Source organism: Bubalus bubalis, chromosome 1 (genome assembly GCF_019923935.1).
Source record: "Bubalus bubalis isolate 160015118507 breed Murrah chromosome 1, NDDB_SH_1, whole genome shotgun sequence".
Lineage (NCBI taxonomy): Eukaryota > Metazoa > Chordata > Mammalia > Artiodactyla > Bovidae > Bubalus > Bubalus bubalis.
In genome coordinates, this window is record NC_059157.1 from 125,917,498 (window position 1) to 125,940,006 (window position 22,509).

The following is a 22,509-nucleotide window of genomic DNA, read 5'->3' on the forward strand; positions in this document are numbered from 1 at the left end:
GTTTTTCACTTATTGGGCCAATGTTTGCTGCTAAGTCTCCATACTCCTTACCTACTGTGTCCTTGGCAGTGTACTGATTGATATGATGGGTGTATAGAAACGTAAAATGCAGCTTTGTCCAATGCTTTTTTGGAGGCTGGTGCCTGACTTTGGAATAATCACCTTCAGAGAAAAATAAGTTTCTTAAAATGTTAACAGGCCTCCGGGCCAGAAGATGATGTCAATCACCTGAACTTTTGCATATGATAAGTTTGAAAGCCTGGCTTCGATTAGGACCAGGAACTGCTGTCCTTGCATGACTCCACCCCTTCCCCCATTATCCTCTATGCACAACTTAAGGTATAAAAACTACTCTGGAAAATAAAGTGCGGGCCTTGTTCACTGAAACTTGGTCTCCCCATGTCACTCTCTCTCTCAAATTCTGGCTGAGTCTCCATCTGGAGCGCGGAACCCGCCATGCTTGCTAATTATGCCTGGGCTTCTAAGATCCGACCGGGGAGGCCTCAGTGTCTCCTCTCCTTCGGGAGAACGGAAGGACGCCTGCGGCCTACGTAAGTGGTGCAAACTTCTTGTCTTGAAGTTTATTGGTCTCCCACGTAAACCAAGCTACTCAGCCTCTTTTCTCCACTGAATTTTCCTACTGAGCTATCCTCATTCTATTACTCTTTATATCCTTAATTAACGTTTAATTAAGCAGTTGTTTCCTGACCCTCGCCTACGCTGTCTCTCCTTCGAATACCCTGGATCAGCTGGGGCTGGTCCCCGGCAATACATTATTATGATTACATCTTCAGATATATCATCTAGTTTCATCCTAAAGAATGGTACAGAGTGGGAATTATTGTTATCTCCTTTCACAGGTAAGGAAAAACGAAGAAAGTGAGAGCTTTGAAAGATTCCAGGCCGGATCTGACTGAAAACCTGTGCTTTTCTCATGCTAGGACGCTACCCACAGTTGAGGCCTGTTCTGTCTTCTCATTCTTTCGTACATACCTAATACAACGCAGCTCCTGAGGAAGAGAATCCAGATAACACCAAGGGGATGATTGGCATGAGCCTGGGCCCACCTCAGGAGTCTGACGCGCCTCCCCTCCAGCGCCCCCACAAGGCTGCAAATGGTATCGCCACTGCTGCCCTCAGGTAAAAGGTTTTTGGCACCATACGAAATGGTTCGTTTCCCCCCAGGTCAGCTCCAGCAAACACATCAGCTACCTGGAGTGATCAGGCAGGTCTGGATAGCAACGGAGAACTTCATATTCCCTCTCTTGGCCACGGTCGCTGTGCACTCTCCTGTGGCCTAGGGGGGAAAAAAGATTGAAAAAAAGATTTATCCTAATCTTTCAGATGAAATCCACTTAGTACTATTGCTAAATATGGCTTTCCTTTTTAAAATCTTGTCAAGGTTTTTTTTCCTAAGCTGAGTTTTGAGACACAAGAATAAGTATTTTTCAGCCAAATCATTATTTTTTAAAAGTCACCAATATTCATGAGATAGAGGAGAGGCACTCTAAATGATGAGGTTTTAAAGTATGAATCTTTGTTTTGAGCCCTGGAGATATTTCCTTTCCATCAAGATGCACACCATGGCTGTGAATCAGCCTGCTAAACTCTCCTCTTGATTAACCTCTCAATTTCAGTGTTCAAACTGCATCCAGGAAGCCAGGGTTTTGACATAGAAGAAATGGCTCCCTGGATTATGAGGAGATTGGCTTGGTTCCTGGCAGGCAGCTTCACAATCTCCCTCAATTATTATGGCCAAACCAGCAGCTGTGCTGTGCCAGGGCAGGGTAGGCATTAAGTTAAGACCCTTTGTTATTAAAACAAAATCATTTACATAATGTGTCTCATTTTTTTCCTTCAACAAGCTCATGGAGTCAATTTGATCTCCCCTTGCAAGGGAGCACACTGGTTCCAAGTGATCAGCTGGTTGAAGGTAGAGCAGGATTTGTACTCAGGACTGTTCAGTTGAAGCAGCCACACTCTCCACTCACCAGCCCCAGATCTCAGCCAAGTATTGATCTGTTGCCTCTCTGGGCCTGGCCCACATATCCCTGTTGGTCATTAGAGTCCCCTTCCTGTGAGAGGGCTTTCTCCATGTTTAACTGCAGGCCTCTCTACGCCCCTTCCACCTATGTGAGAATACAGACATCAAGCATTTGGCTGTTCCACACAGCTGAGGGTGTATGTGCATCCTATAAAAGCAGCCAGCAATATTAATCATCTCCAGCACCGGTGGACAAGTCTGGCACACTTGGCAGAGAAAAATGGAGCCTCAGGAACGGTCAACACACTCACAGCTTGTGCAGAGTCCTTGTAGTCACAGTCCTGCCAAGTTTTGTTACTTTGAAAAGGACAGTCGCCCTCCTTGATTTGGTACTTCAAGGAATAAAATGTGTCAGGATTATCCTGAAAAACAGCAACCATGGATAGGTAGGTCTCATCTAACTGACCCAATAACACATCATTTGAGATCTGGTACAGTTATGAATATTTGACCTCTATTTGATTCAACTAAGGCAAAAACATTAATTAAAATACTGAAAAAATATTGAAAGTTTATAAATATTTGCTTGGAAGAAATTCAAAATATACTATTTACAAATATACATATTTTTAAGTTACAACGTAGATCCATAGTATTAGCCTATTTTTGTAGAAACCAATTTATACATAAATATATGATTTTTAAAAGTCTGGAAAACTATGCAGTGAAACTATTAAAATATGTGTGTTTCAGTGGTGGGAGTTCTCTTTCGCTTTTCTCTTTAAACAAACATTCCTGAATTATCTATTTTTTAAAACAAACATCTATCATTTTTACAATTAGAAAACAAACCATACACCTTTTTAAACTTTCCCAAAAAAGTAACTGTTATCTGGATGGTGAGATTAATTATGAATAATTTTAGTATTTTTGTTTGCATCGTTTTGCTTTCTATTTAGTCTAGCATGTCATGAAATAATAAATAAACCTTTTAAAGTTTAAAGGTGCCGAGTTAGACAAGCTTCCAGATGCAAAGTCTGGGACCTCAGAGAGGATGTTGCCCAGCTTTTCAGTTGGGAGGTGAGAGTAGGGAGGCCTCAGGTGGATGGCATATGGCTTAGGCAGCCTCCCCACCTTGGAAAGGCAGAGCCAGCCCAGGATTCCAGGTCTCCTGACTTACTGGAAAGTGCTCTCTCCACATCTCTGGGAGATGATGTCATTAGACAAAATAGACTCTGAGGTTCCTTTCAGGTTTCAGATTTTAATAAAACCTAAGTGATCATGGTATAGGCAGTGTCCACATGGCAAAGTGAAGATGAACAGTGATTCTATGGACATTGTAGAATAAACTAGAATAAACCACATTTGCCATGGATGTCAACCAATAAAGACAACACCAATAACCTGTTGCTAGAGAACCCTAGGACTCACATGTATGCACAAGTTTGTGAAAGAGAAAGACTGGATTTTCAGAAAACAACAACCAAAAAAAACCTCTATCCACTGGAATTTTTCCTGTCTCCTCATCATATCAATAGCTGTTTGTTTTTTTTTTCCTCCACCAAACTAATCGATTGCTTAACTATCACAGAAACACAGTGTTTTATAGTGAAATTCATTTAAATAAACTATTGAAAGATTTGTATTTCTTAAAGTCACACACACTGTCAGGCTTTGTCTCCATCCTGTGTGTGTCAATCAGTGATTAAAAAAAAAAAAAAACTAAAACCCAGCTAGAACATGGCTGTTACCTTGATGCATTGAGCCACATTGATTTCAGGATAGATATTTTGTTCAACACAGCTGACTCCTCTTAGACAAACCTTCCTTTTCCCCAAGCATAACTGAGGTTTAGTTGACAAATAAAAGTTGTATGTACATTGTGCAATGATCACCACAAACAAGCTAATTAACACACCCATCGTTTCACATAGTTACCTTCATTTTTGTGGTGAAACACTCAATCTTTGAACAAATTTCCAGTAAAGCTTTAATAACTAATCACTGCCCTGTGCATTTGATCCTCAGTACCTCGTCATCTTATAACTGGACATTTGTGCCCTTTGACCAGTGTTTCCCCATTTCCTCCACTGCCCGGTTCTGGCAATCACCATTCTACTTTTGGTGTCGGTGAGATGGAATTTTTAGATTCCACACAAGTGAGATTGTATATTTCTTAGATGTACTCCTTTAAGAATGGGCTTTCCTGGTGGCTCAATGGTAAAGAATCCAGGAGATGTGGGTTTGACCCCTGGGTCAGGAAGATTCCCCTAGAGAAGGAAATGGCAACCTACTCCAGTATTCTTTCCTGGGAAATTTCATGGACAGAGGAGACTCGCAGGCTACAGTCCATGGGATTGCAAAAGAGTCGGACATGACTTAGCAATTAAACAACCCCAAAGCTTCCCTTTGATTGTCAGTTCTCTGGTGATTGGGGTGCATATGTGGGGGTGGGGTGGGGTGGGGGGGTGAATGGGGCCTGGGCTCCAAGTGACAGCACAAATCCCAAGTGACCCCAAGGTTAAACACAGCTCACTCACCATTCTGGCGACCTCAGTTACACGGTACAATACAAACTGGTTGCCACTTTTGTTTCCACTGTTATATTTTGTCAGAGCAGTGTCCACAGCTTTAAACACATCCTGGTCGTTGCAGTCGATTTCTTCAGAGGACTCTTGGGTTAAACTTGGTAGCAGCCTGGAACAAAGGAAAAGGATGGTGATTAATTTCATGATTTAACAGTCTCCCTTTAGGAGTTTCACCAGGAATTGGGAGCCAGTTGGGAGCCAAGACACTGATGTTAACTAGCTTCAGCCTCTGTCTCCTCTGGGCTCTGCTCTCTCTGCCCCAGTGCTTTTGGACCCTGGCTGATTCCTGATGTCATGCACTATTTGTCCTATTCCAAAAGGACAAAGGACCCTGGTGGGTCATCCAAACAGATTTCAGGCTGAAACATTACAACACTGGGGTGATTGACCTGCCTGTTTGCATTTGGGGAGCATGTAGGAGCACAGAGCTCATTTCCTGGTGATTGCACAACTTTGTTTAGCAAATCAGAGCAGACTTTCATAAAGGAGGAGGAAAAAAACCCACCAGTCACCTCTGTTATTCCCTTGTGACTTTTGCAAAGCCATTTATGAAGGCCACTGCATTTGACAACAATGCCACAGTAGGTACAATGTGCAGACACCTTTCAGTAACATTTCTCTGCAGGATAACTAGCTGCAGAGAAGCAAGCTGCCAGCAGTCATATTGCAGGCCTGGAGAACCCATGCACAGGGACATAGTGGGTGCTGGGTGGGGGGGGACCCACATCAGGATATTGGTGCAACTAAAAATAAAACATGGACATCCTTTCTGTGGTCTGTGGTCAAGCCAGGCTCTCTCTCCACTCACTTGCATTAGTTCTAGAAAGGAAAATGCTCCTCAAGGGTGGAGACAGAGGAGAACCATAAGAAGAGATTAGTTGGGTGAAGCCCTGCATCCCCAGTCCTTGCTTCTGGTTTGGTGGCTGTGGGTGTCCTTCACTGCCAAGTCTCAGCCACCTGTCTGAGGAAGATCAATTATTCGGGGAAGGGTGGTTTAAGAGTAGGCTAAAGATGAGGGCTAGTCCCTAGAAGATGTTTACCCTCAAGTCTTATCCCCCTCCCCCACAAAAAAGGTGTTTGACTTCTTTGTCGTTGATAGGGCCTCTAGCTCAGCAATTCAGTCTCCCCAAGAGTCCTTGGAAAAGAGGAGTCAGTGTGGACTGAATGGTGGCCTTGCCTCAGAGTGGCAGGAACATGAGACTTGATTGTCACCCGAACTTGAGTCCAGTCTAGCTCTGTTCCTTCATTGCTCTGTGATCCTGAGCAAGTCAGGGTCATATAACCTTTCTCAGCTTCAGTTGCCTCCTCTGTAAAATGTAGAATACTATCTTCACTTTTTTTTTTTTAAAGTGAATGTTAATATAATACATGCACTGCTGCTGCTGCTGCTAAGTCACTTCAGTCGTGTCCGACTCTGTGCGACCCCATAGACAGCAGCCCAGCAGGCTCCCTCGTCCCTGGGATTCTCCAGACAAGAACACTGGAGTGGGTTGCCATTTCCTTCTCCAATGCATGAAAGTGAAAAGTGAAAGTGAAGTCGCTCAGTCGTGTCCGACTATTAGCACCCCATGGACTGCAGCCTACCAGGCCCCTCTGTCCATGCACAACGCCTGCTAATTAGTTCTTACAAATTATAAATACATTTAGAGGAAGATGGTTAAGAATCCATGACTTATGGAAGTGGTTTCAGGTGTGTGGTGATGGTGTGTGTGTGTGTGTGTGTGTGTTATGGTGTGTAGGGAAAAAAGCTAAGGTGAAAGAGACGGGTAAATTCCTTGGCTGAGAAGGAGTGATAAAGAAGGAGACGTGGGTTTGATCCCTGGGTTGGGGAGATCCCCTGGGGAAGGAAATGGCAACTCACTCTAGTATTCTCACCTGGGAAATCTCATGAACAGAAGAACCTGGTGGGCTACAATCCGTGGGGTTACAAATGGTCAGATATGACTCAGCAACTAAAATCAAAAACACATTAGATGAGGGATGTTAACTAAACCTATTGTGATGATTATTTCACAGTTATGTAAATCAAATCATCATGCTATACAGCTAAAATTTATACAGTGATGTGTGTCAATTCGGAGAAGGTGATGGCACCCCACTCCAGTACTCTTGCCTGGAAAATCGCATGGACGGAGGAGCCTGGTAGGCTGCAGTCGTCCATGGGGTCGCTGAGGGTCGGACACGACTGAGCAACTTCACTTTCACTTTTCACTTTCATGCATTGGAGAAGGAAATGGCAACCCACTCCAGTGTTCTTGCCTGGAGAATCCCAGGGACGGGGGAGCCTGGTGGGCTGCTGTCTAGGGGGTCGCACAGAGTCGGACACAACTGAAGTGACTTAGCAGCAGTGTGTCAATTATTTCTTAATAAAACTGACAAAAAAAACCACAGGACTTGGCAGTGTATGTGCATATTTGTGTGTTCAGTCACACAGTTGTGTCCACTCTTGTGACACCATGGACTGTAACCTGACAGGATCCTCTGTCCATGAGATTCCCCAGGCAAGAATACTGGAGTGGGTTGCCATTTCCTCCTCAGGTGATTTTCCCCACCCATGGACTGAACCCATGTCTCCTGCATCTCGTCTCCTGCATTACAGGCAGATTCTTTACCACAGTGCCACCTACAGGAAATAAACAGCAAAGGATGTGACTTTGGAGGAGGTTGATCTGGATTGTAATCCCAGCCCCACAATTTACTTACTGTAAGATCCTAAAAAAGTAATTAAACTTCTTTGGGCCTCATCTTTCTTCTCTAAAAAATAGTAATCATGGACACCCATTTTCCTTTTCTCCTTGAAATACAGCTAGGCTTCATTTTCTGAAGCCACAGTGATGATACCAGTAATCAGTACTAGTGTTTAATAACGAGTATCATGCAAACACTGACCAAGCAGACCAGATACAACTCATCAGAAGAGTCACCAGTGATAGACAATTAGTGGGACACCCCACTGAATGCAAGCCCTGCAGAATCATATTTCTCCATAAAGGCATGGACACAGTGCTGGCAGCTTGATTAGAGAGTGGAGAAAGGTGAAATCCAGGAAGACCCCCCCCCCAAAAAAAAACATAGCTTAATAACTCTCAGAAGCATTTGAGCAGGATTTTATAATTTATTAAGTCCTTTCACAAACATTGCTTGAATTATTAAAACAGTTTCCTGGAAAACACAGTATTGAATCCTCTCAATTCATTTCAATTAAATGCATTCATAATATGCAAACAGTTGATACAGGTGAAAAAGGGGGTAAGAAAGGATTCCTACTTTAGGGATTTTACATTGTGCTAGAGGTTTGGACAATATACCATTGATTGCTTCTTTTCTAGATGCTTTTTGTTACATGATAGCTAAAAAGTATGTGAATGTTTAACTTTTGCTATAAGTAGTAAATTGTGGGGCTGGGATTAGAACCAGATCAACCACCTTCAAAGTCACACTCTTTCTTATTGGTTATGTATGTGACTATATGGGCTTCCCAGGTGGCTCAGTGGGTAAAGAATCCACCTGCAATGCAGGAGATATAGGAGACATAGGTTCAATCCCTGGGTTGGGAAGATTTCCCTGGAGGAGGGCATGGCAACCCAATCCAGTATTCTTGCCTGGAGAATCCTACGGACAGAGGAGCCTGGCAGGCTACAGTCCATGGGGTTACAAAGAGTCGGACACGACTGAAGCGACTGAGTGTGCATGCACGCACACACCTGTATATACAGGCAAGTCCTGCTGAAACTGGACCCTTTGGGGCCTTCCTGGAACAGAACCCCACCCTGTGCCCTCTGCCTGCCTCTTGTTTGTAAAAAGTCTCCTAAACCTTCGCTGAGTTCCAAAGAGCAGATTCATACAATTACTAAGTAGGGAAGTGAGGGAGTACAAAAACAAAGGAAAAGCAAGCCCAATATAGTCTTAAACCATGACTTTTATTTTAAACTGATACCTTGCTTTATGACCCAAATTGCCCTGTGGCTTTAACCAACTGGCTCCAAGAGGGCTTAAAATATATGACACTGGCGGGGTGGAGTGGGGTGGTGGGGGGAGTCAATTAAGAACTGAAACTCCTGACCCATCACAAAGACCCTGAGAAATAATAAAATGCCTCAACCATTGCTATTACTTTGTCCTAGAGAGAAGTTGAGGGATCACAAGACACTGATTAACTGATTTGCTTTGCAGGAAGCCATAGATTGATCACAATCACCGAGAACACATCTAGTCACAGGACAGTGCCAGGGAATCTGCAACTGAGACATCCTGAAATCACAAAGACCCCTCTCCTTTACCTTTTGTGCCTTTCAGAACCTTGTTCCCCACTCAGTCAGCAAGATAAATTGAATTTGACCCAAGTCTAGCTCTCCCATCATCCATGTTGGTGCCTCTTCAGCTAATACACCTTTCTTTGATCCAAACTCTTTTTTTTTGCCTTACAGTATGTCAGGCACACAAAGTTAGGTTCAAACACACTCTAGGCGGGGGGTGGTGGGGGTGGGGGGAGGTGCGGGGAGACAGTTTCTTTTGCTCTTTAACATTTATTTTTATTTATTTGTTTGACTCATGGGGTCTTAGAAGTGGCATGCAGGACCTTCTGTCTTCTTTGCCGTATGTAGGATCTGTAGCTGCAGCATGCAAACTCTTAGTTGTGGCACGTGATCTGTATGTGACCTCTAGTTCCCTGACCAGGGATTGAACACGGATATCCTGCATTAGGAACGTGGAGTCTCAGCCACTGCACCACCAGGGAAGTCACTCGACAACACTGCATTTGAGTCTTCACTTGAAATACCACCATAATCAGCCTGTATTCCATTCCAGCTCTTGGACTGTGCATCTTCAGTGACCTCCTTACCCTTCCAGTTTTATCTTCTCTATCTTTGTGCATTTCTCTTTCTTCCCAGCTTAAGAACTTGGTCTCTTTCACCCTTAGCTTTTTTCCCTGCCCCTGACCACCACCCCCCACCCCTGACCCCGCTCCATCCCCCAGCCTCACCATTAGAATCTACCTCCTTCTGCCAAACCCACACACCTGAAACTGTTCATTAAGTCAGGTGGAGAGAATCTGAAATCTTGTTGTCGTTCAGTCTCTAAGTCATGTCCCACTCTTTGCAACCCCAAGCAGCACGTCAGGCTTCTCTGTCCTTCACTATCTCCTTCTGATTTTAGCCTGTGTCTGAACACTTGATATTTTCCCTGGTGGTTCAGCAGTAAAGAATCCACCTTCAGTGTTGGAGAGGTGGGTTCAATCCCTGGGTGGGGAAGATTCCCTGGAAAAGGAAACGGAAACCCACTCCAGTATTCTCACCCAGAGAATTCCATGGACAGAGGAACCTGGAGGATTATAGTCCATGGGGTTGCAAAGAGTCAGGCACGACTTAGTGGCTAAACAACAAAAACAAAATACTTGAGACTTGATGTGGGAAGAAGGGAAAAGAAAGATTTGAGTGTGAAAAAGGAGTCTTATGGCAGTGAAAATAAAGTGAAAAGAGGCTCTTATCTGAGACTACTCTGGGGAGAAGATAGGAAAAGGACGGCAGTGGGCAGCTCGGTCCTGCTTTCTAGAAACGTAGCCTGGAGGCAGCAGGATCTCAGGGAGAGACTATATGACCATATGGAATGACCTCTTGGCAGTCATTCCATTAACTGTCTTACAGAGACTCCTGTAATGCCAGTTTGATATTAAAAAAATCAGGTAAACGAGACCTAAAGAATCATGTGAACAGAGTAGTAAGCATTCCTCAGCAGGGGGACCTGGTGGGCCAGTGGTGAAGAATCAGACCTCCTTCTCATGCCTACCACACAAACACCTTGGCACTATGAGAGTAAAACCCTAGAACTGCTTTGTGTGGGGAGTAGCAGAAAGTCCAAGAAGGCCTGAGGTTAAATTTCCCATTAGCTCAGTAAGGATGGCAACTTAAAATAGAAATTAATTTGTTCCAGAAATAAAGTGGTATTTTTTGTGCACTTGAATTTATGGTTATGATTCATGCTTGCAGCCTTTTTTTTTTTTTTTTAACAATTTATAGCATGAGCTTTGTTTCCTTAATAATTGAATTGAGAATTTGTTTTCCCAAAAGGAAATTTAGGGGACTGGATAACAAGTGGAAGAGAATTTGGGTCACTTTTATAAGAGTAATCCTTTTAGTGATAGTAAATTCCTTCTAGGTAGGTCCAACCTCAGCATAAGTACCAGCAAAGGAAAGGTGCCAGAATTAAAGGAGTTTAATCCAAGAAAGAAAGAAATTTTGAGGATCAGAGATTTGCTTCAAGTGATATAGTAACCAATGATGACTTAACTTCCAGTCTGTAGCACTGATATCTTTCCTCTCCTTTCCTTTTGTCTGTCTATTCTTATGTCATTTCCTCTCCTACCCACATTTTGCCCTATGCTGAGTATGAAAGTAAGGTTATAATAACTTGCAATTTTGCATATATTACTGGTCACATTTTATTTATGGTTCTCATTCATAACATGACTCATTTTTCCCCATCAAGGAAATCAGACTTTATTTTGGCAATGTATATGCAAAAAACTTTGATATATGTAGAAACTTAATGTTGAATGTCCCAGGACATGATTCAGAGGCTGACTGGGGGAAGGCCTGAATCTCTGGCTGTAGGGGATTATTGTGGTTTGGCAATGAGAAGCTGGGAAAATTGGCTTCTGGAAGAGGGAGAACTTCACCTTTCTTTAGTGAAGGAAGTCGGTGAATATATCCAGTTGGTCTCCAGTGGAAGCGAAAGTGTCCTTTACCTGGACCTCTTTCTTTGGAATGCCTAGGTGGTGGGCCACGGCCTTGGCGATGGTGGTCTTGGGGATCTTGCCTATGTGGTGGTGGGTCACAGGGTCCATGGTCATAGAAATCATGGTCATGGGGATGATGTCCATGAGGATGATGTCCATAAGGGTGATGTCCATGGGGGTGGTGTCCATGGGGATGATGTCCATGGGGGTGGTGTCCATGAGGATGATGTCCATGGGGGTGGTGTCCATGAGGATGATGTCCATGGGGATGATGCTCATGAGGATGATGTCCATGGGGGTGGTGCTCATCAGAACTATGGTCATGAGGGGGCCTATGGTTCCCCTTGGTGCCAAAGGGAGGGTGAGGACATCTTAACCCTGGAGGGGGAAATGGTAGAGGAGCCCTTGCTTGAAATGGTGGACTGTCTGAGTGATTTTTGTGTTCTAGAGGAGGTGGGCATCTAAAGTTATATGACTCATGGGGATGACCATGATCTTTAGATCCACTGGGCTTAAATGGAGGCCTTCCAGCAGGAGAATGCTCATGCTCGCCAGAGTGGAAGGGACGGCCTAAATGATGTTGCACACCACTGAAGTTTCTATGTTCCTGATGGTGGAAACAGAAGAGTGGATATCATCATGTAACACAAAAAGAAGCTAGATGTTTAATTTAATTTATGTCAATGGCATCTAGATTTTAGATTCCACAGCTTTTTTAAAAGTAGGATATCAAAAAAGGATTTCTCAAATTCTTATCTAGCCAACTCACATTCAAAATACAAACAAAATCAAAATACAAACAAAACTATCATTTATTACCATCATTATTTCACAATAGAAATATTTTATTTTAATAATCAAACAACATTTGATTATTTTAATATTTTTGTTATTTTCTGACTCTTGTCAGAGTCAGAAACTTAATCTCAGAGTAAAGGGTAGTCCTTTAGATGAAATAAACATTATATTGTGAAAACACTCATTATTATTCTTCCCATCTCAATATAAACTGATGAAATTATACTATAAAATGATCCTTATCTATAGATCAACCTTTGGAAAATTAGTGCCTTATAATTTATATTCTCAATGAGAGTCGAGGTTTTTGGTACAAACATCTCCTACTCCTAAAGAATGATCACTTATCTCTGTGTACTTCTCCTTGTTCAGGTTTTAATTTTTAAGAAATCTGTGGAGCCATGTTCATGGTGATAAGCCTGCCCCCTCCACTTGGGGTGGTGCTGGTGCATGGGCACTGGATTATGCTCAGGTTTTTTTTTTTTTCTGATACAAAAAACACTGTGAAGAATATCTTGGTATCAAATAAGAATTTTCTGGGACATATGTAAAATACTGTTTTGAGTCTTATTTCATACACCTTTATATAGTAGATTTTAGCATTTTTTTAGGTTCTATGCCTAATATTGAAATTAAGTGTCAACACTGGAGTCCTGACTACAAGAGCCACTTTCAATTCATTAGAGGTTGGTTGAATTAATCATGATTTTACTTTTCCAGCAAATCTTACCCTTCTCAATTCTTGGAGGGAAAAAAATTCATATTTTTTGTGTCATATCAGCAATTTGTACTGTCCCAATTGTACTTCCCTGTTCTCTCTGTATTTCTCCTCTTTGTCATCCCTACTCCCTCATCCACCATCTCTCTTTCTCCCTCTCTGTCTCTCTCTGTCTGTCCCTCTTACACACACACACACACACACACACACACAATACACACCAACAACCATAAGAACAATATATGCTGTGTGTGTGAAAATATCACCTATTTTGGCACTGATCATGACAAAGGCTACTTAAGCAACCCACCTTAAGGTTGAAGACTTCACAGTTTGTGACAATGTCTTTTGGGGTTTCCAAGTCAGAGGCTTCTGCATCATAGAACAAATCTGCTCTGCAGAATCCAAAGATCTGTAAAGAAGCGATAAACCTGTTAGGGTGTGTGTTTTTGAATGTGTCTGTGCAGGTGGTAGGAAGGTATCCAGCTTTGTTGTGAACTCCCAGACATGTGGGAAAGGAAAAGAGGCTTTAGAAAAATCAGGGTTGTTGTTTAGTCATTAAGTTGTGTCCTAAGGAGGGTAAGATACACCAGAAAATAAGGAGATCTTCATGCAGATACCTGAGTATCAAAGGATAAGTGACTAGGGGAACAAGCCCTTTGCTTGAGCATCAGGAAAACTGGATTCTAACCTCAGCTGGGTTGTGAACATCAGGCAGGACCCTTTGCTGAGCCTCAGTTACCTCTTTGTCAAATGGAGTCACTGTGAGGTGTAAATGAGGTGACATGAGTGACAGCACCCTTGGGTGTCAGTTCTTAACACAACCTAGTTATTTGTTTTAGTTTAATCCTAATGGGTAAAAAAAATAAATAAATCCAGTGCTAAGTGTAGGTAAGTAACATGTATAACTTTATAATATATATGATACTCTCATGATTCACTTAACTGCTCTGTGCCTTAGTTTCCCCATCTGTAAATCATGAATAAAAATAGTATCTACTTCATAGGGCAGCAGTGAATTAATAAGGTAACATATGTAAAGCAGTTAGAAGGATGCCTGGCACATAATAAGTGGTTTCTGAATGTTACCTAGCACTTCGCAGACACTGATTATACTCACATGAGAGTGTCTGGGAAAGTGGTGACTGGAACAGTTCCTCACAGAGAAGTCCAGGAAGTAACTGGTACCTTCCCCTCCTCTCTAGAACAAATTGGATCCAAGCAGTTTTAAGAATATAAAAAGTTAAAAAAAAAAAAAAAAGCAGTAGATGCTTACTTTCCAACATACTATAAAGTACTATGAGGATTCAAAATCTCCAATGTGCACTATTTTTCTTATGGTCTCTGCCTTTAAAAAATTTATCACATGAGTGATAAGGTGATTATTATTTCATTGAAAGTTTCAACTAATACAGACATAATTAAGGGTAGTGTGAAAAATCAACCTTTGTGCCTCCCATTCTCAGAGGTACCACTATCATCCACTTGATGGATTTTTCCTTCAAGCCTTTTCCTAAATATGTTGCACATATACACATATATCTAATTATTTAACATAAATGGGATCATAGTCTTAAATATTGTTCTGTAACCTACTTTTTCCATTAGCAATATATCTTGAAACTCTTTCCAGTGCATAAACATTGAAAATGTTGTTTTTAGTAATTGTGGCATATTCATTCCATTGTTTGCAGGCACCATAATCTATTTAACTGCATTAACAAAATGCATGACCAACATCAACTAGCTGCTGCGCAAGGCTAGCTTGGGTGGGAAGCACTGAGGTCCTTGGAATGGGAGGCAGAACTGTCTCACTCCAGCCACACCACTAGGAGTGGTGAGGTGGGTGCTCTGACTCTCTGTTTTCCATCATAATACAGGAGATTAGGACCAGATGATTTTAATGACTCACATAAGTTTTATTATTCTCTTCTGTCTTTCCCTCTTCCTTGTTTGGGTTTTTCCTTTTCTCTGTTCAATATTCACACACATATACCCACAACTCGAAAAGCCAAAGAACTGAAGAAGGGAGTCTCAATTTAAAAGGCCTCAAATTAAAAGGTCGAGTGAGAGCAGCAAAGAGGCCCAGGGCTGCCAAGCTCACACCGGCTGCGCTGGACTCTGGGCCCTTGGTGCTAGCTAAACACTAGAGGAGACTCACCGCTCTCATAGCCCTCTTCACTTTGTCCACTCTGAAAGGAGCAAAGTCAGTGTTCTCCCTTTGGTACTTCTCCAGGGCTTTTTCAGCTTGTTTTCTGTACAGTTCAGTATCCTCAAAGAAATCGAAGAGCACTGGGCTGTCTATAGTATTGGCCAGTGCCGAAGAGACTGGAGAAAGAAATTGGCAGTTTTGTGGTTACTGAGTTGGAAGCAGTAATGTCAATGTTGGGATTTGATACATGTAAGCGTAATGGCAAGAATAACAATAGCTTCCATTTTACAGATGGAAATTGAGGGCTGGAGAGGTAACTTGTCCAAGATCAAGTCAGTCAATCAGTGGCAGAGCTAAACTTAAACCCAGATCCTTCTAACGCTCAAGTCTCTGTTGTGACCCCTATTCTTGACAACCCATCACTCATAAAGTGCTAATGTTGTAATGAACTCTTCCCTGTCTCTGCCAAGGAGAGAGGCATCGTTAACACAAAATTTTGCCCAGAGAAGAGAAGATGCAGCTCAATCTTTCTTTATGGCAACCTTGTGTGGGAGTTGCTTGACTGTAGAATTTTTATATATTGAGCCATGTTAAGATTAATTATTTTAAAAGAAATTCTGTGATAATTCTTTCTGAAAAGGTGAATTTAAAAGGTGTGTAATTTAGAGTCGGTGCCACTGGAATAGGGTCATGTCTTTGCCACACTTTGGCTCTGTTCCCCAGGCTGGGTCATTGAATCTCCTTGAGGTTTATTTTATATCTAAAATTGAAAGTATTGTAATCTTTACTTCATAGTCTTGTGAGATTAAACAAGTTAATATACGTATAACTGCTTTGTGAGCATATGTAACTTTCAGTCGTTGAAGTCAATACTTGAACGCTAAGTACTTTGCAAAGTGTACTACACAGGCTATCCATTTAATTCTGGGAGGAACCTGAAGGGATAATATTATTGTTATCCTCATTTTGCAAAGGAGGAAAGCTTGAAGAAGTAACTTGCCCTTAAAACCATACAACTAGTAAGTGTTGAGGTTGGGGTTCAAACTCAAATTGGACCCCAGAGCCTATGTTCTCTACAATGATGTCATATTGCTGCTGCTACTAAGTCGCTTCAGTCGTGTCCGACTCTGTGCAACCCCATAGACGGCAGCCCACCAGGCTCCCCCGTCCGTGGGATTCTCCAGGCAAGAACACTGGAGTGGGTTGCCATTTCCTTCTCCAATGCATGAAAGTGAAAAGTGAAAGTGAAGTCGCTCAGCCGTGTCTGACTCTTAGAGACCCCATGGACTGCAGCCTACCAGCTCCTCCACCCATGGGATTTTCCAGGCAGGAGTCCTGGAGTGGGGTGCCATCGCCTTCTCCATGATGTCATACAGCCCCTTGTGAATTTCTGTTTTTAGATGTTGAATTTCTATAAAAGAAGATGTGCCAGTAATAGGGAAAAATCTCTCTTCTCTTCTCAAGAGAGCAAGTAATAATTGTATCCACAAGGGCAGGAACCATTTCTGATACATACTTCATAGACTTCTATGATGAATACCATTTGATTGAATTTTGTATGAACCTAGAATTAATTAGCATTTTAACAGGCAATCATACCAGAACTTGTGGTGCAGTTAAAGTCATTCACTCTAAGATCCTCAGGCCCAGCCAAAAATGTTATAGCGATTACCTTACATTGTCCAATCACCTGTAAGAAAGAGAGGTTTATGTTATTGCCTACTTCTTTCCTTAGGTTGACCCAAGGGAAAAAAAACGTAAGGCAGCATGCTCCTACTATCCATCTGAAATTATTGTGCTTCCTCTCACCAAACCCTCTCTCAAAAACATGTATTTTCTTAGCATAGTTCTGTGAGCTGGATATGCTACAAGCATCCGAAACCCTCGTGAGAACCACAGAGAAAGTGTTGAGAGAGATCATGGCCATATCCCAAACATTTTCAAGGAAAAAAAAAGCTAAAACTGCTGGATATGTAGTCATCTTATTTTCTGGAACTGAAATCTTATATCTTTGCTCATTTATCTTTGCACCTTCCTCTGTGGCAGAGAACCTGGGCTCTGAGAACCCATGTGCAATGTGCAGAACAAGACTCAATTCCTTATGGTGACTGCAACTAATCCCTTTGGCCATTTCTGTTAGGGAAACCAGTATTCACAGTTACAGGTTCAGAGGTTCTTAGACATTAGGTGATTTGCCCAAGGTCTCACAGCTGGTCATGCTCTGACATGGGACCATAAGCCCCACTGACTTTTCTTGAACTGGTTTCCCAGTATGGCTCTCAAGAAAATATTACTTGAAGTCAACATAGTCCTTATAAGCCAAGAGGCAGAAGTTTTGCTCTTATTGTTTTACTGTGTAAGCTCAGGTGTGCAACCACCCTGGGCAAGAAGATATTTCTTCTTCTTTCTATCTATTGATAGAAGTCAGGAATGCTAAGAGGAGAGGAATAGTACCTGGTTTACTTACTGTTTCAGATGGACGACGAGAAACATCCAGCTCACAGTCATCCGGGTGCTTCCTGGATAGGACTGGACAGTCAGATTCTTTCACATCCAAGACTAAATAGTAGACAGCTATGGATTCCTGGGGAATTCCAAGAAAGCAATGGCTGGGTAGTATGTGGAAATCCAGAGTTTTCCAATAAAAATAAGCTCTTTATTTCTTAAAGGGAATTCCTGTCATTCTACTCCTCTCCAAGTCATTGCAGGTGCCCTACCTTTATATCATTTGATCTGTTTATTTGATAAAAAGCATCAGCAAGTTTTCAACTGGTCATAATATTGCTTCTGCCCATGAATTTTAAAGAACAATCACAAAAAGGCAGTGTTGGTTTGGGTGGAAGTATTGAAGGTACAAGACTAGAATATAAGCGATGACAGCCATATTATGGCCTCCATTCTATATGTACATTTGTGTCCTCTCACCCAGTTCTATTCCTGAACTTGGGCTTCTTGTCTTTTTTTTAATAGATTGACTCTTTTTTTTTTTTTTCCTTTGGCAGCATGTGGGATCCTCGTTCCCTGACCAGGGATCAAACCTGTTTCCCTTACAGTGGAAACTCCGAGTCCTAACCATTGGACCATCAGGGAGATCCCAGATTTCTTGTCCTGATTTCACTTGCCCAAAGCTCAATTCACTCTCTTTGCTTACAAACTAGCTCTGTCCCTCTACCTCCTTTGTCTAATCAGAGATGCCATTATTTATTGCCTTAGTCCTTGGCTTAAGGAATGTCTCTCTTCCAAGATGATGGCTGTTCCAAAACCCACAGAGAACCTCTGGAACCCCTCTGCCTTTGCTCTGTTTCTGCATACCTTCCTTCCAGATTCCCTACACACAGAGAGGGGGTACACCAGGAATTCTCCTAGAAAGCCATCATCCAAGCCATTATGCTATTCAAATCCTGCTCATTCTTCAGGATGCAAATGAACCCTTCTCCCATCCATCATAATTGATCTTCTATTTGACCCCTCCAGCATTTATTCCACTCAGTCACCTGAGTATATCCCATCTTACCCAGTTCACCTATGTGTGTGAGCTGGTGATTATTTCCTTGAGAGCAAAGCCCATAGTTTATTATAATCTTTCTCTTATAGCACTTAGCCATTGATTGGGCTCTGCATAAGTACTTATAAGTATTTAGAGGCTGATCAAGGACATAATGACTGTGCTTAGTAGCTTCAGTCATGTCCAACTCTTTGCGACCACATGGACTGTAGCCCAACAGGTTCCTCTATCCATGGGATCTTCCAGGCAAGAACACTGGAGTGGGTTGACATGCCCTCCTCCAGGGGATCTTCCCAACCCAGAGATGGAACCCACGCCTCCTATGTCTCCTGCATTGGCAGGAGGGTTCTTTACCATCAGTGCCACCTGGGAAGCCCAGGACATACTAGTAACAAATATTAATTCAAAGGATAAGAGAACAATTAGAGCAGCCCTGAGGGCTTCCCAGGTAGCACAGTGGTAAAGAATCTGCCTGCCAATACAGGAGACACAAGAGACACGGGTTTGATCCCTGGGTGGTGAAGATCCCCTTGAGGAGGAAATGGCAACCCACTCCAGTATTCTTGCTTGGGAAGTCCATGGACAGAGGGGCCTGGCAAGCTACAGTCCATGGGGTCGCAAAGAGTCAGACATGACTGAACACAATACAGCACAGAGCAGCCCAGAAATGAAACCAACAACCCTGACCAAAGCCAATCCACGGTGCAAAGTGGCAGGCTTAGGAGCTAGCATCTCCTTTGGCCCTGGTCCATCACCTCCCCACTCAGCTCTACCGTGGGAGGCTCCTCACCACTTTGTCCAAGTGGGCATCAGCGACCCGCAGCAACTGGAAAAGGTAGCCATCCCACCGTCCTTTATTGATCAGGTCCAGAGCTTTCACAGCCACAGGCTCAACGGCATCGCAGCCTGTGGGATTCACAGCACAAGAACACTGCTGTGTGATCAGAAGGATGGACAGCAGTGCTGCAGTGAGTACCTTCATTTGGTTAAAATGTGAAAAGCATCCCTTGCTCTGGGATACCATGGCAGAGAAGTTTATTCAAATTTTCTAAAACGCACACACAACTGATTAAGCAAGATTTTATACATTTTTGTTATGTAACCGGGGATGTTCACCTTGACCCCTGGTTCAAATATCTGTCAACATTCTGTAAATGATTAGTGGGCTCTGGGGACAGAAAGTTGACACATGCCATGTTTATAAACATTCCTTGTTTTGAGGCTAATGCCCTCAAAACCACGTGTCCCAAAGTGGGGAAGACAGTGAGATGTTTTATAGTAATTGTTCAGAGACGGTGTGATCAGCTTGTGGTCATTCTTCTAATGGGTTTGAGGTGTGGTAAGTACGAGTCAGCATTATCAACCTTCAGGCCTGACAGGTCTGGGGTCTGTGTGTTTGGAGGCAGCATACCATCATTAATTGTTAACTTCTCCCACCTGGAGGGGGTTTCAGTATCTGCAAAACAGCTTAAAGATATTGTTGTGTGTAATGGTTGAAGAGGAAACGGAACCTAGGTCCAAGGCTACTCTTGACTGTTTCTCCTGGTCTTGAACCCCTGTGCATGCTAAGTCACTTCAGTCATGTTGGACTCTTTGTGATCCCACGGACTATAGCCTGCCAGGCTCCCCTGTCCATGGGATTCTCTAGGCAAGAATACTGGAGTGGGTTCCCATTTCCTTCTCCAGGGGATCTTCCCCACCCAGTGATCAAATCCGCATCTCTCTCTTACATCTCCTGCATTGGCAAGCAGATTCTTTACCACTAACACCACCTGGGAATCCCCTCTCTTTTCAGATTAACAACTGCTTGAATTGAAAGTCAGGGAAGGTCATGGAGGCTTCATGAAGAACATGAAGGTTGTTCCCTGTAATCAAAGAAATGGGGGACACAGAAAAACCGTGTGTCCAGGAGCCCCACAGGGTCCTGCTCAGTATTACTTGGGAAAAAGTTGGGAGCACACTCATGTAATTCCATGACCCTTGAAGTATACTAAAGAGAATTAGTTCATGTGGAAGAGGAAGGTGCTGAAGGTAGCAGTCAAGTCATTCGATGCCCTTCCCAGAGATAGGGTTAGAGGGCATATACCATTGGATGAGGGGCCCAGCACTGGGGGATAGGGCTGAGATTAAGCTAATCCCCCATCTGCACCCCTCCTGAAAAAACAGTATAAGTGCACAGATCCCTCATACCAGTAGAGCCCAGCAGCATCAGAAAGGATGAGAAGTCAGCCCAGGTTGCTTCCCCACTACCAGTGACTTACAGCACCTGCCTTCCTCCCCAGTCTCCTTGCAGTGTCAGAGTCTATGGCCATGGTTCTCAGCCTTGAATTCATATTGGAATCACCTGAGGAGCTTTTCAAAATCCTTATGTCCAGGCCTCCCCGAGAGCAATTAAACCAGGGGCTTTCAGAGTGGACCCAGGTGTTGGTAGTTTTCCCAATGTGCAGTCAAGGCAGAGAACCGGTTGAGCTTTGGACACAACCCCAGGGAATGGAAAGAATTTGAAGAGAGAAGCCATGGGGAAGGTGTATGGAATGAGACCTCACTTCCCAGAGTCATAGTCTGATATAGTGAGTTTTAAAAGGGGAAGAAATCTGTTATGAATTATATTTGAGATTGTACCTTTAATAATAGTAACACTAGCTTTTAAATATCCAAACCAGACGGCTTCAGTGTAATTTAGAATGACAGGAATAGTATGGAATCTGGCCAAGGTGTTACTCAGCGGCTCCAACACAGGGACGAAGGGGAAGGTCATTGATTAGAACACAGCCGTATTATGTTTCAATGGAGAACAGGTTGAGCTCATTAATTAGGCTTTTCTAGTATTGCTACACTGGCCACACCCAATATTGAGTGCCCTGGGTGAGTCAAATGCTGGTGGAGGGAAAGAGATTGGAACACTGAGGGGATGGAAGACGGCGCTGACAGTGAGAATCAGCTTTTCCTGAACACTGTTGTAGAAGGACTGATGCTGAAGCTGAAACTCCAATACTTTGGCCACCTGATGAGAAGAACTGACTCATTTGAAGAGACCCTGATGCTGGGAAAGATTTGTCACGCAAGTGTATGTTCCTAGGTTCTTTGTCTCGTCACAACAAAGATTTGGAGCGACGGACATTAAAGCCCTCAGCGCGTCACAGCTCTTGGGTCTTGGACAAACCATGTTATAGCTCTTAGGCAAATCAGTGTTACAGCTCTGTTTTATTTAGAAGATAGCAGGAGAATCTATCCTCGAAGCGTGAGGGCATGCCAACCCAAAGGCTAGAAGAGAAGAGAGTGGAGGAGTGCACGGGGGAGGGGAAGGGAGGGAGAGAGGGAGAGAGGGAGAAAGAGCACACGCACACGAGAGAGGGAGAGAGGGAGAAAGAGCACACGCACACGAGAGAGAAAGAGAGGGAGAAGGTGCTTTGGCTTCTCCTTTTATGTTTTTTCCTCCACCTGGGCCTGCCCTACGCAAATTGGGCTTAGCCAGGAGTGCTGTTTGTTCTACCTGAAGTCTTCACTCTGGTCCTCGGACCTTCCTTTGACCTTCCTTTGTTCTATTTTCACCGGCTTTTCCCTTCCTTGTCTTTTAGCCACCGCCATTTTGGACTCCTTTTCCCCATTCTACCTACCTAACAGATTGAAGGCAGGAGGAGAAGGGGATGACAGAGGATAAGATGGTCGGATGGCATCATCGACTCAATGGGCATGAGTTTGAGTAAACTCCAGGAGTTGGTGATGGACAGGGAGGCCTGGTGTGCTGCAGTCCATGGGGTCGCAAAGAGTCGGACATGACTGAGTGACTGAACTGAACTACACTGTTGTGTTAAGACCTAGGGGTAGTCATGAGAGCCATGCATTCTCTTCTTGCTTTATTTTTTGGCTGTGCATGTGGTGTATGGGCTGTTAGTTCCCTGACCAGAGATTGAAATCGTGCTCCCTGCATTTGAAGCACAGAGTCCCAACCACCAGACCACCAGGGAAGTCCCTTCCCCTTGCTTTATCGAATTTTAAAGACAAATAGTGTACTAGCGATGTGTTAC

General features: G+C 43.2%; 2 protein-coding genes across 4 annotated transcripts in view; both read right to left on the reverse strand.

The window, feature by feature from the left end:
* The window catches only part of KNG1 (kininogen 1), a 32,755-nt gene extending 27,889 nt beyond the window's left edge, over window positions 1–4,866 (reverse strand). The window contains exons 1-3 of one of the 3 annotated variants that reach the window (XM_006058616.3): window positions 4,525–4,865; window positions 2,296–2,406; window positions 1,213–1,297 (exon numbers count right to left, since the gene is read on the reverse strand). In XM_006058616.3, coding sequence (XP_006058678.1) covers window positions 1,213–1,297; window positions 2,296–2,406; window positions 4,525–4,716 — 388 coding nt within the window. In that variant the 5' untranslated portion in view covers window positions 4,717–4,865. Of the gene's footprint in view, window positions 1–1,212; window positions 1,298–2,295; window positions 2,407–4,524 lie in introns of all 3 variants that reach the window. The other 2 variants (XM_006058615.3, XM_006058614.4) reach the window with 2 other exon arrangements.
* A 6,127-nt stretch (window positions 4,867–10,993) lies between these two features.
* HRG (histidine rich glycoprotein) lies at window positions 10,994–19,547 on the reverse strand. Its single transcript, XM_006058618.4, has 7 exons — window positions 19,272–19,547; window positions 17,444–17,560; window positions 16,576–16,666; window positions 14,986–15,152; window positions 13,945–14,025; window positions 13,135–13,236; window positions 10,994–11,915 (listed from the first exon to the last, which is right to left on the reverse strand). The coding sequence occupies exons 1-7, from the start codon at window positions 19,503–19,505 to the stop codon at window positions 11,070–11,072; spliced, it is 1,638 nt and encodes a 545-aa protein (XP_006058680.1). The 5' UTR covers window positions 19,506–19,547; the 3' UTR covers window positions 10,994–11,069.
* Between the last annotated feature and the right edge of the window lie 2,962 nt (window positions 19,548–22,509).